At 44.3% G+C, this 13,205-nt stretch overlaps 1 protein-coding gene and 1 pseudogene across 1 annotated transcript; both read left to right on the top strand.

The window, feature by feature from the left end:
* Nucleotides 1-5,933: 5,933 nt before the first annotated feature.
* LOC125535445 (GSH-induced LITAF domain protein) lies at nucleotides 5,934-9,057 on the top strand. Its single transcript, XM_048698493.1, has 3 exons — nucleotides 5,934-6,287; nucleotides 8,484-8,610; nucleotides 8,700-9,057. Exons 1-3 carry the CDS (start codon nucleotides 6,052-6,054, stop codon nucleotides 8,781-8,783), a joined length of 447 nt encoding a protein of 148 aa, XP_048554450.1. The 5' UTR covers nucleotides 5,934-6,051; the 3' UTR covers nucleotides 8,784-9,057.
* A 1,609-nt stretch (nucleotides 9,058-10,666) lies between these two features.
* On the top strand, nucleotides 10,667-12,700 carry LOC125540881 (annotated as a pseudogene).
* Nucleotides 12,701-13,205: the final 505 nt, after the last annotated feature.

Here is a 13,205-nt window from a genome sequence, read left to right on the forward strand (position 1 = left end):
CCTGATCTTGAATCCGCCTCGGGATCAGCCCCTGCAGTTCAGCCGGGATCTTCTGCGCCATAGCCAACCTCGCCGCGTCGCACTCGTCTTCAACAAGCGGTAATACAACCTCAAAATTATAAACATATGACAAAGTATGGGATGGTATGTTCCACAGGTGAACCAAGCGAGCCACATACACTTGAAGAAGCACTTAGTGATGAAAACTGGAAGAAAGCAATGAGAGAAGAGTACTCAGCCTTGAAACGAAACAACACATGGCACCTGGTTCCTCCACGGCAAGGTAAAAACCTTATTGATTGCAAGTGGGTATTTAGGATAAAGAGGAAATCCGATGGAACCATTGATCGTTACAAGGCGAGACTTGTAGCAAAAGGATTCAAACAACGGTATGGCATTGATTATGAGGATACCTTTAGTCTAGTTGTAAAAGCTGCCACTATCCGTCTTGTTTTGTCAATTGTTGTCTCTAGGGGCTGGAGTCTCAGGCAGCTAGACGTTCAGAACGCGTTTTTGCATGGTGTTCTGGAAGAGGAAGTGTACATGAAGCAACCTCCTGGGTTCGAAAACAAAAATGCACCTCATAATGTGTGCAAACTTGACAAAGCATTATATGAACTGAAACAGGCTCCTAGAGCATGGTACTCATGTCTGAGTCATAAAATGCAAGCACTTGGCTTTATTCCTTCAAAGTCTGACACATCCTTGTTCATTTACAACAAATGCAACATTCACATATTTGTTCTCATATATGTTGATGATATTATTGTCACCAGCTCATCTAATGAGTCTATCACAGGACTTTTGAAGGATCTTAGTGCAGAATTTGCTCTTAAGGATCTTGGAGAGTTGCATTATTTTCTAGGGATTGAAGTAAAGAAGCATGAGGATGGACTTCATCTCTCCCAAGAAAAATATGCAACAGATTTGGTAAAAAAAGGCTGGTTTGCAAGGGTGTAAACCTTCACCTACTCCACTGTCCAGTTCAGAGAAGTTGTCTCTTACAGAAGGACAGACCTTGAGTCAGAATGACAGCACAAGGTACAGGAGTTTGGTAGGTGCACTTCAATATCTAACGCTTACAAGGCTTGATATCCCATTTGCTGTCAATAAGGTATGCCAGTTTCTTCATGCACCTACCACAGTTCACTGGACTACTGCAAAGCGTATAGTTAGATATGTCAAAAACACTCTGAGTATTGGTCTGAATTTCAGCAAGTCATCATCCACACTTTTGAGTGCCTTTTCAGATTCTGACTGGGCAGGTTGCTTGGATGACAGACGGTCCACTGGTGGCTTTGCAGTATTTTTTGGTCCTAGTCTAATTTCGTGGTGTGCTAGAAAACAGGCTACTGTCTCTCGCTCTAGTATAGAGGCAGAATACAAAGTATTGGCAAATGCTACAGCTAAGATTATATGGGTGCAATCACTGCTGAAAGAGCTTGGTGTAAAAAGTGCTAAAACTTCATGTTTATGGTGTGATAACCTGGGTGCCACATATTTGTCTGCTAATCCAGTGTTTCATGCTAGGACCAAGCACATTGAAATTGATTTTCACTTTGTCAGAGAACGAGTGGCTCAGAAGAAGCTTGACATACGTTTTGTGCATTCCAAGGATCAGATAGCAGATGGATTCACGAAACCTTTACCCACAAGAAGTTTTGAAGACTTCAAACATAATCTCAACTTGATGAAGTTGTGATTAAGGGAGGGTGTTAAACACATATTCATGTCACGTTGGAGTCCAGACTTTGCGCGCAAGGAGATGTCCAGGAGATAGACTAGGTTGTTAGATAAGTAGTTCAATATCTTGTAAACCTCTTATCTCTTTATCTCTTCCTCTCCAAGTTGTAATCTTCTCCAACAAACTTGTATGCGCTATTTGCTAGGGAGGTGCGCCCCTGCAGCCTATAACATGCAACGCGCCCCCTCACACCGAGGGTAAGACGCTTTCGCCTATTCGCACAATGAGCAGCAAAAATTTGGTGACAAACGTGTTGCCCAGATTCTACTTAGTTAGTACTAAGGTTCATGAACACTGCACCCCCAAACTTGAGAACTTGGGGGAGAAATGCTATCTCAACGAAATGAAGTGTGTGTCACCATAACATCCAGAAAGTATGTTTTTCTAGTACAACTTGATATGTCCAGTAGTACAGCTCCAGCCAATATACAAGATCCCGCAACCAAAATACAAAGACTACCTCTCGGCAGTATATGTCCAGGAGCAAAAACGAGCAAAGAAGACATTTGCAGGTAGTCTTGCTAGCACAAGCATTGTAAATAAACTTATAAGTAAAAACAGAAAAAGTTCACGGATTATGAGAACAAAAAATTGCGGATTTAAAAAAGTTAATTGATTTTGAAAAAAAATACGTATTTGAAATAAGCTTGAAACGAACTTCGTACGTTTGAAAAAAGTTCATTGATTTTTAAATAAAAAACATGAATTAGGAAAAAGTTCATTGATTTGAAAAGAAGTTCACGAATTCAGAGAAAAAGTGGGATTTTGAAAAATTAATCATAGATTGAAAGAACAATTATGGATTTTGAAAAAATAAAGATCACTAATTTGCAAAAAGTTGATCGATTTTGGAAAAAACACGAAATTAAAATATATGGATTTGAAAAAAAACACATCATACGAATTTTCTAATTTAAAAATATCCATGCATTTTGATAAAAAAATAGTAAAAATAAAACGAACAGGAAAAAGGAAAAAGAAAGAAAAAACCGAACAAAAACAGGCCCAGAAAAACCTAAAAAAACTGGGAACAGATCTCTCCCGATGCAAACCTTAGATGGGGCGGCCAATGCAGAACGCCTTCAGGCTTCAGTTAACAAAATACGCATGAACTGCTCCAGATGACGCCGAATAGTAATTGGGAGGATTTGAGCTCCTTCAAGAGCCCCCAAAGGGTCACTTGGGGGGGGGGGGGGGGGGGGGGGGCGGGGGGGGGGGGGGGGGGGGGGGGGGGGGGGGGGGGGGGGGGCCTAGCAGCACGCCACTTAGAGTGCTCTCAACCGCCGTCATGTGTCGCGCTATGGACGCTCCCTCCGATTTTTATTTATTTATTATTTTTTCCGTGTGTGTTTTCGGCTTTTTAGATTTTTTTTCAAAACAATTTGGCTTTTCGGTTTTTCATCGGTCTTTCTTAGTTTTTGGAAAAACACATTCATACAAATAAAAAATTGCATAAAAAATGTGTTTTTTTCTTCCGCAAGAGGCACGGATTTGCTTCCACGAGAGGCATAGTCGTACATCTTTTCGAAAGGGATAAAAGTGCTTCCGGTTCGGGTTTTTTGTTTGGTTCTTTCATGAATTTTTTTTATCAAAACCTGTCAACATGGATCTAGTTTTGAAGATCTCGACGCAAGAAATCCAACAGTGCAAATGATTCGAGATTTAGATGCATGGTTTAAAAGATAAAATGTTTTGAATAAACAAATCTATGAAAAAAGAAAAAAAAATTCAGGTTGCAACAAGTGATGCAGATGCAGTGCGTAACTTGTTACAGCCTGGGAGTGCGAGTGATCTTTGCAAAGAGTACTCGTTAATTAGTGATTTCGGATTTGAGACGATGCTGCTACCGCTCGTGGCACCCGTGCGACATGGGCCTCGCCCAGCGACCGCAACTAGAGACAGTGACAACACATGTCTACTTTTCAGTACTTCTATTTATTTTTTGTTAGTTTATTTTATTTCAAAAAATAAAAGAATAAAAAATGTTATGAATACAAATATGTTCACACAAATTCAAAATTAGTGAATTTTAAAAATATTCGTGAATTCAGAAAATATTTGTGAATTCAAAAATATAATAGCGGATTCAAGAAATGGACGTAAAAATTCAAAAAATTACCACTGGATTTCAATAAATGCTCAAAAAGTTCAAAAAAATTCAGGGATTACAATTGTTTTAAATTCAAAAAATTGAGGTTTTTAAGAAAGTTCATGAATTTGAGAAAAAAACGTGATTTTCTAATGTTCACAAATTCAAAAATTCAAAACTTCGTGAGTTTAAAGTGTTCATAAATTTTAAAAAATCAAGAATTTTAAAATAAAAAATAGAAACCGCGACATAACAAAAATATTTTAGGAAAACCAATAGGAAAAAAATTTGGCTTAGAAGTTTCGCGATCCTTTCTAAAATCGCTCGTAGGGAACGCTCGGTGTCAAATGATGGGTCAGCCTGCACGCGTAGGCAATGGCTCGCAGAGGCAAAAATCACAAGCCGAGGAGTACTCCTTTCAAAGATTACTTTCACCTCCGAGGTTGTGACAAGTAACGCGCTGCATGCGCATCATTTGTTGCAACCTGAGAGTTTCTCCTTTCTTCATAAATTTGTTTATTTAAAATGTTTTATCTCTTAAACCGTGCGTCAAATCTCAAACCGTTTTCACCGTTGGATTCCTCACGTCAAGATCTTTAAAACTAAATCTCATATTAATAGGTTTTGACAAAAAAATTACGAAAAAAACAAACAGGAAGCATGTTTTTTCCTTTTTGAAAGTCATTTCTGAGAGGCACGGTCGTGCCTCTCACGGAAGCAAAAACGTGCCTCTTAGTGAAGCAAAAAAAAATTCACGCAAAAAAAGTTTTGATTTTTTTGTCAAAAAAGTTAAGAAAGACGGATGGAAAACCAAAAAATTGAAAAAGACGTAAAAAAAACCATCTAAAAAGTTGAAAACGCGTGTGAAAAAACAAAATCCAGATGAAGTGCCCAGGGTGCGACATGTGTCGGTGGCTGAGAGCACGCCACGCCCAGCGCAAGTGATCATTGCGAGGCTCCCGAAGGAGCGCTCATCAACCAATTGCTATCTCGCAAAGGACGACACATAACATTTGTGGCACATAGACAATTTGTGCGCCATATTAACTTCATATAATCGTTCGTATGGTAATCATGTCTAAAACGTCGCTCTAGGAGAATCGTCATATACCCCTAAACATGTATAATGTATAGAAGAGGCTCCATATCAAGCCCACGAGCCTTCGTATTTTGAGGTTGTGGCACTAATATGTAGCCGCCTTCATATGTAAATCGTTTACATGGGAAGGAAAGTTTTTGTCTGACGTCTTCCCTGCGAGCAGCCTCCGCTTTTCCACCAGGGAAGAATGCCCAACATTACACACCTGTATCCCCTTGTGCGTGTGTAATCTTTCCTCGTTTACCGTCGGAGCGCGCCCATTCACAGGTATATAAACCTTGATCACTCTCCTTCCCCGACACACCCAGGCCCCTTATCTTCACTCATCTTCGTCGCTGCCAGCATGCCACACTTACCCCCATCGCCCCACTTCATCCGTGACCCCGCCCCAATCTCCCCCTTCCCGGTCGCCGTCACACTCACCCTTATCAACCATGTTGGGGCTACGCCCTTTGTCGCAGACCTTTCACTGATGAGACCAAAGAGGACCGCTTCAAGAGAGAATTATATGGAGAGGGAGTGGGAATACTCCTAGTGGGTCAAGGAGGACGGTCGTCGTAATGTTGAATCAACCATATGCATCGCGCGCCTCCCCGCGGCCCTCGACTAGTTTGACCCATGTCGACGACCGCCTAGACAGAAGTGAACGCCACGCTCTGCCTTAAAAAAATGTGGCATTATCCCGCATCGCATAGGCCTTCGTCGATCGCGTGGCCGCAGAAGTCGCAGCAGCCAAGCCTCCCCCGCACGCGAGGTCACTTCCAAAACAGCGGAAGAACATATGGTTCAAAATTTAGCACAGAACATAGTTTAAACGGTTGTTCGAATCCTATTTGAAATCCTTGTTGAAATCTACTCCTAGTTCGAAAAGGTTACATTGTTGATGTGGGGAAGGAAGGTGGGAGGCTCCTTCATGGAAGGTGGCCGAACCGATCGCATGTACCTTTTCAACACGGAGAAGAAACGACTTTCATCCTAACGTGGTATAAATCATCCCGGCCGTCCGTTCCAAGCCTCGACGCGTCTGTCTGTCATCGCACGGCACAGAAGGCAGAACCCCCCAACCACGACCGGCGACCGCGCACCGCCCGGCCAGATCCCCGCCCGCCGGCAGCGACCATGGCGGCGACCAAGGCCGCCGGCGAGGAGCCGGCCCTCGGCATCCCGTACAACCCGGCGCAGGCCCAGGGCAGCTACTACTACCCGCCGGACCCCTACGCGGCGGGGCGGGTGCCGCCGAACGCGATCTACGCCGGCGCGCCCAAGGGGGTGCCCCTGCAGCACACCATGTTCCGCGACACGCCCGCCCCCTTCCACTGCCAGTCCTGCGGCGACGCCGCCGTCACCTCCGTCCGGTCAGCAACCCCTCCTTCCCCTTCCCCCCTTTTTTGTTTCCCCTCCCTTGTCATCTCGCGCCGTTATCTGGGGCAATACACGACCTCTATGGGGTTTAGGCGCGATTTGAGGATGAGATCCTTGTGATTTGTGGATTGATCGGACCGAATTTAGTTTTAACCGCGGGCATATTCCTTGGTGCGTCCCGAGGGCTAGCTTGATTCCAGTGAAAGAGTGGAGAATGGTGTTGCTCTAATGATAGATAAATAGGGGTGATAGTTAGAGATGATGGTTCTTTCGAAGTCTAGTGCGGCGTAGAGGTAGTTTCTATGATCTCTGGGCTCTCAAATGTGAGGAGCTTGATCCTTGAGGTGTTTTTCATGCTGTTATATTTATAAATCAGGCTCCTTGTTCATCTTGACGCGCGGGGCAGCCTTGGTTGGAAAGAGGAATTGTTCTTGGGTTGATTTTCAAAGTTTATTAGTGGGAGACTCATCAGGATTGACGCTTATTGTGAAGTTGAGTTAGAGACTATCTTATTAATGTGGAGTTTCATTCTGGCTGCATTCTTTGTACTCTTATGATTTTGACTTCCATTTGGGTAATATTTAGCTTAGATGGATCCAAGTTTAATTTGGTGAACAAAATTTTGTGTGAAGATCTTACTTCCTTATTCTGTTTTTCTGATGATAGGTAACATTAGGCAGCTCTGCAACTTATTTGCCCCAGCATCTTAGAGCCCCAGTTTTTTTTTTTTATTCTGCATTGATGTCCTGGTTGATGGTGCAATATGATATAAAATATTGCCTTTTTTATTTTTCACGTCCCTACCAATCCGAGATACCAAAGGAGACAAATAAAATCAGTAAAGGAAGATAACGAAAACAATATGTTTTGTTGTACATTGTCAAACATCATGCACGCACATTACCCTCGCCATACACGTGCAAAAACTAGAAAACTTAATTAAGCAATTTCTCTAGCTTCGATTTGAAGTGATTTTCGTTCTATGGATCAAATGGAATGGCACATGGTGGTTCACTCGAGTCCACACTCTAGTGTATCCTCCTATAGAGTACCCACTGATGTCCCGCTAACCTTAAAAGGTCCACAAGGGCACTCAAGATGGATCTTCCCTCTACTAAAGATATCCTGATGACCATCAAAGAAAACCCTGACAAGGGTGCTCCGCAATCATCAACCTTCTATGCCATCCTGTGCTCCTCTTATCACTAGAATGTATGAATGATTTCTGAATGCTAAAAGTCAAAAGACCTGACTCCAAACATAGAAACATTGTAGTTATCTCCAGTTTTAGTGGGTAATGGGATAAGAGATGGTGGCTAGTAAAATTGTGAGGGATACATGAAATTGTGGTTGCATCAGTGTGCAGTTTGACCGCGGGGGGGGGGGGGGGGGGGGGGGGGGGGGGGGGGGGGGGGGGGGGGGGGGGGGGGGTAGGGTTGTATCCTACAGTGTTGGTATTTTTTAGGAATGCTAGTAGGAGCAGAAATGTTGGAAAGACGTGATTCAGAGGATTTTTTTTTATTAATTAGCAACCCAAACCTGAATCTAGCATTTCTCCTCTGTTATGCAAAGACCTACCAAGTACTCCCTCCGTTCCGAATTACTTGTCTTGGATTTGTCTAGATACGGATGTATCTAGACTCATTTTAGTACTAGATACCTCCGTATCTAGACAAATCTAAGACAAGTAATTCGGAACGGAGGGAGTAGTACATTACCTGTAGCCTGATAGCATTTGATTATTCTATTCGCATTTCCAAGTGTCAATGCTGCAACACCTTTTGGGGATGCCATTAGTGCGTTCTCTAGGGATTTTGGTGACCGGCAAACTTAAATGAGCATTATCCTGTGTTGAGAAGTCCGGCTTAGTACCATTTTCTGTTTGTATCTTGTATCTGTCCACACATTGCTTGATGTCAGCCACTGCTACCTCAACTCCAGTATATAGCCATGAAAAGAGCTTCTTTCATTATCTTTGTGGAAAAACAATATTTTGTTATCGTTCAGTTTGGCCTGTCTGTCCTACTTGTATATTTGATAGCTAATAATCAGTCTTGTAGTTTCGCGTGCGGAAGTGTGAATTGATAGGCGAGGGGACGTGAACGCAGTATTCCTTGCAGTACTTGCCATGATAGTGAAATGTAATTGAAATCATTGATGTTAAGCCTTTTTTGTTGCACACTGAACAGGTCGAAGCCGAGCGTCGCATCAGTTGTGGCTTGCATGATGCCATTCTTTCTGGGCGTGTGCTTCCTGTGCCCCTCCATGGACTGCCTCTGGCACAAACAGCACTACTGCCCCAGCTGTGGAGAAATGGTTTGGCATCATATCCCTGTCAAGCATGTTGTTTTCTTGAGCTTCTGCTTCTATGTGTAATCCTCCTCTTCCTCTGATGAACTCTGCAGGTGGCTGAGTTCAAGAAGGACGATCCATGCATCGTCATCGACCCAACCAGCTGGACCGAGCCGAGCTTTGCCGTGCCTGCTTAGAGCGCTCACATGAACTGCCTGATATGAATATATGATATAGTTTCCAACTGTGTGTTGTTCTTGTGTGACCTGTACATAAATAAAATGGCTACTTTGTCATTGTATCATGTAGCATGTTGTTTCTTAGTTTGTGTCCACTGTCTGCTGGGTAATGCTTGACTTTGTTCTGTTTGGATTGCCACGGATGTGTATCCCTCCACCTAGTGGGATTCTTTCTCTTGTGTCTTTGTCTTAGATATTTTCCTTATAGTTATTATCACTGACTTGTTGATCATGACTGGCCTACATTGACAATTTACTGCGGAAATACCACGAGTGTGACCAGGCCGGATTAGCTATCCTCGCAACTGGACATTTGTTGACATTTTGGGGATTGATTAGCTTGGTCTCACATATGTTTTGCGCTCACATATATTGGAATAAAAAGTTCTCATTCATGCATTTGGGGGAACACTATGGGCATGTTTGGTTCATAGCTATATGTATTTTTTTTCTAAGTTGTGGCAAGACAAAAAGAAAGTGTGGTGAGCATACTGATCATCGCAACTGTGGCAAGATTTGGCAAAAATATGTACATATATATAATAAAACTGGGATTGAATTTATTTGCTTCATAGCTAAGGAAGTGACAAGAATTTAGCAATGTGTGGATACGAACCAAACATGCCTGAATTTTGCAATGTGTCGAGCAACGAACCAAACACGCCCGAATACAGGATCCCTCTATCATTCATCCTTCCACAAGTTCAGAGCATCTTGAACACGTTATTTCAACCTTTTTGAAGCACCAATTTTGTATCTTTATTTACAGCACCATGAGTGTCATTTTTTAATGGAATTTCTGCATGCAGTTAGAACATTCAAACATTTTGCGTGGAAACCATCATTTTTTGCTATTCTGAAACATTACTGTTTGCCATGGCGCATGTGAGATCGAAAACATAATTGAATATCCCGGGGTCTGCTTTTATTTTCCTCTAAAAAGAATCATCAAACATTAAATGGCAGTGGGTCAGCTTGAAGAAGCAGTTGGATCATCAAACACTGGTCCTGTAGGAATGAAAGCTACGATGAATGATAGAGGGGTCCCCTGTGACATGTCTTTATTTCCAAAGACAATGGATTTAGGTCCCCGAGCACATATGTAGGAAATAGTATAATAAAATCCAAAAAAGTAAAAGAATTCATAATATCTGATGTTTTTTTAGAACAAACATGGTTCAATGTGTGCTCACGTGCAAATTTTCCTGATGAAAAAACAATTGTCATGCTCTGAATAAAAACAAACCAATAATCCAAAAAAGGTTTTTTTTCAAAAGCATTTTGTAGCGCTTATTTTGTTTTATTTATATCCAGGCCAACACGAGTGCACTTCATTCATCATTGATTTAAATTTACACGTAGGTAAACTCTCAGTAATGCCTGTTGGAATTATTACTTTCTAGATTTTACTGTTTATGGCAAGTCCATGTGAGATCAGGAACAGAGTAACACTTTCGACAAACCAATACTTTTTTTGAATACCAATGGAAGTGAAGGAGACCGACATTGAAGAGAACAGATAGAATGGCGAAGGAACAACTACTTGTCCGCAAAGAGAAAACCAAAAAAGCAAGGCAAAGAAAGATGCATCCCATTGCCTTTCAAAAGAGGGAGAAAAATGTGAACTAAGCATAACTTAAACGGTTAGATTCATTGTGGTGAAACCAACCTGTTGGATGGATTCTCTGTTCTAGGCAGGAGACATGGTTGCTCACATATTTTCTGGATTTATTTTAGATTCTTTGATGTTGTTGTTTCAATGACTCAGTCTCTCGAGGCGCTTATATGGGTACGGGGTGTATGCGTGTCTTTAGGGTCCGGGATTTCATATAGGAGATGAATAAGACTTTTCTTGTTTCTAGAAGTGGGGAATAGAAAAGGAAGACTTTGGGTTTGAGACGTTGAGTGCCGAGCGAGCGAGTGTTGGATTCGCCTCCACAGTCCGACCGACACGGCCGAATTTCATGGGCGCCCGTGCCTCCTGTTTCTCCCGCCTCTACTGCTGCTGGATCTCCTTCCCCTCCCCCGACCACCGTCCCCCGCGTCCTCCTCCGACTCCAGCCGCCGCCGGCGCAGCCTACCTCCCCTGCCCCGGCATGGACGCCGAGACGGGGCCGGGGGCGGTGACGACGGCGGCCCACCGCCCCCCGCAGCCGCGGACGCCCTACGCCGCCGCGGACCGCACCCTCCGCGCGCTCGCCGCCGCCGCCGAGGGCTTCGGCCGCCGCGCCATCGGGGGCCTCCACGGCGCCCTCTACCACGTCACCTCCCTCCAAGGTCCCCCCTTTTTTACCCGCCTTCAATCTCGCTCCGGAACTCTGTCAACAGGAACCGACCGATTGATCCGCAGACGACGGGCACGGGACGCTGCGGGAGGCGTGCCGGGCCAAGGAGCCGCTGTGGGTCGTCTTCGAGGTCTCCGGCGACATCCACCTCCACACCTACCTGCGGTCTCCTCCCACAAGACCATCGACGGGCGCGGGCAGCGGGTCCGGCTCACCGGCAAGGGGCTCCAGCTCAAGGACTGCCACCACGTCATCGTCTGCAACCTCCAGTTCGAGGCCGGCCGGGGCCACGACGTCGACGGCATCCAGATCAAGCCCGGCTCCACCAACATCTGGATCGACCGCTGCTCCCTCGCCGACTACGACGACGGGCTCATCGACATCACGCGCCAGAGCACCGACATCACCGTCTCCAGGTACTAGTAGTTCCTTTTTTTTACTGCCCCTCCTCACCAACTAAATTTCTGTGTACAAACATGACGCAATCCAACTAAATTTTTGTGTGCAGCATCACGCATCTTCAGTTCTTCACTCATTTCGTTTGATAATTGTAGTGCTGATGAACATGTGCCTGTATGTGACTGCATTTTTGCACAGATGCCACTTTGCAAGGCATGACAAGACGATGCTCATCGGCGCGGACCCAAAGCACGTCGACGACAGGTGCATCAGGGTGACCATCCACCACTGCTTCTTCGACGGCACGCGGCAGAGGCACCCGCGCCTGCGCTTCGGCAAGGTCCACCTCTACAACAACTACACCAGGGACTGGGGCATCTACGCCGTCTGCGCCGGCGTCGAAGCTCAGGTGACTCATTTCATCCGGCATCCGCTATTCCAAATGCTTGCAACTGGCAACACTTACTTGGAGATCATCAAATCTAAATGGAATGATGTCTCCGTTTGCAGATTGTGTCTCAGTGCAACATATACGAAGGAGGACATAAGAAGACGGTCTTCAAGTACATGCCAGAGAAGGTACCTGCATTCAGAGTTTCAGTCTTTCAGACAAGATGAGACTCAGCATTTGCATACATCCTAGTCACAGAGATGAGATGAGCTGACTACATAGCTGAATGCTGCTGCAGGCTGCTGACAGAGAAGAAACGGCGGCCGGGTGGATCAGGTCGGAGGGCGACGCGTTCCTGCACGGGGCGTTGCCGTGCCTGGTCGACGGCCCGGGCGCCGAGTGCGTCTTCAGGCCGGAGGAGTACTACGACAGGTGGACGATGGAGGCGGCGTCGCCGGCGCTCAAGGAGGTCATTCAGCTCTGCGCTGGGTGGCAGCCTGTGCCCAGGCCTCCGGACTGCTAGCGCTGTAAATCATGGAAGTTCAGGTTCAGGGTTCAGACCCGAGAACTGCAAGCCTGATCGACCATTGGTTCGTTCAAGTAAAATTGTTTGAGCTTCGGTTCAGTAGTCCCATGCTAGAATTGTAATAAACTCTTAGCGTGTGATACGATTGATCTTCAACGATTAGAGAGCATGGAACAGTTGTCGCGTAGAGGAGAGAATTCAGTGGATAGAGGAAGTGACTGCTGGTTCTGATGCAAATTATTAATAGAAATGGAGAAAATTAGAGCACGAAAAAGTTATTCTGCAGAAAAGAGAATTCATGGTTGTGAGAGGAAGCAAGCAGTCATTTCTAATGCAGATTATTAACAAGAATTAATAGAATTCACAGTAGAGGAATTAGGTGGTGGTCTCTGATACAAATCAACAACAAAAGAACAGAGTGAAAATAAAACGAGAGAATTTGCAGTAGAGAGATTAAGAGGTGATTTCTAGTGGAAATTTTAGTATTCAGTACCAACAATAATCGTGACCACAACAGAGGAAGTAAGTGGTGATTTCTAATGCAAATCAATAAGAGAAAAACAGGGCGTGAAAATAAAAAAGAGAGAATTTGCAGTAGAGGGACTAAGAGGTGATTTCTGTTGGAAAATTAAGTATGGGTACAAAAATTAGAGCATGAAAAAGTTAATCTGCAGAAAAGAGAATTCACAGTGGTGAGTGGAAGCAAGTGGTCATTTGCAATGCAAACTATAGTAACAAAAAAGACTATTTGACAAAAATGTAATAATGTAGCACAGGCT

This window comes from Triticum urartu, chromosome 2 (assembly GCF_003073215.2).
Source record: "Triticum urartu cultivar G1812 chromosome 2, Tu2.1, whole genome shotgun sequence".
In the NCBI taxonomy this organism is placed as follows: Eukaryota; Viridiplantae; Streptophyta; class Magnoliopsida; order Poales; family Poaceae; genus Triticum; species Triticum urartu.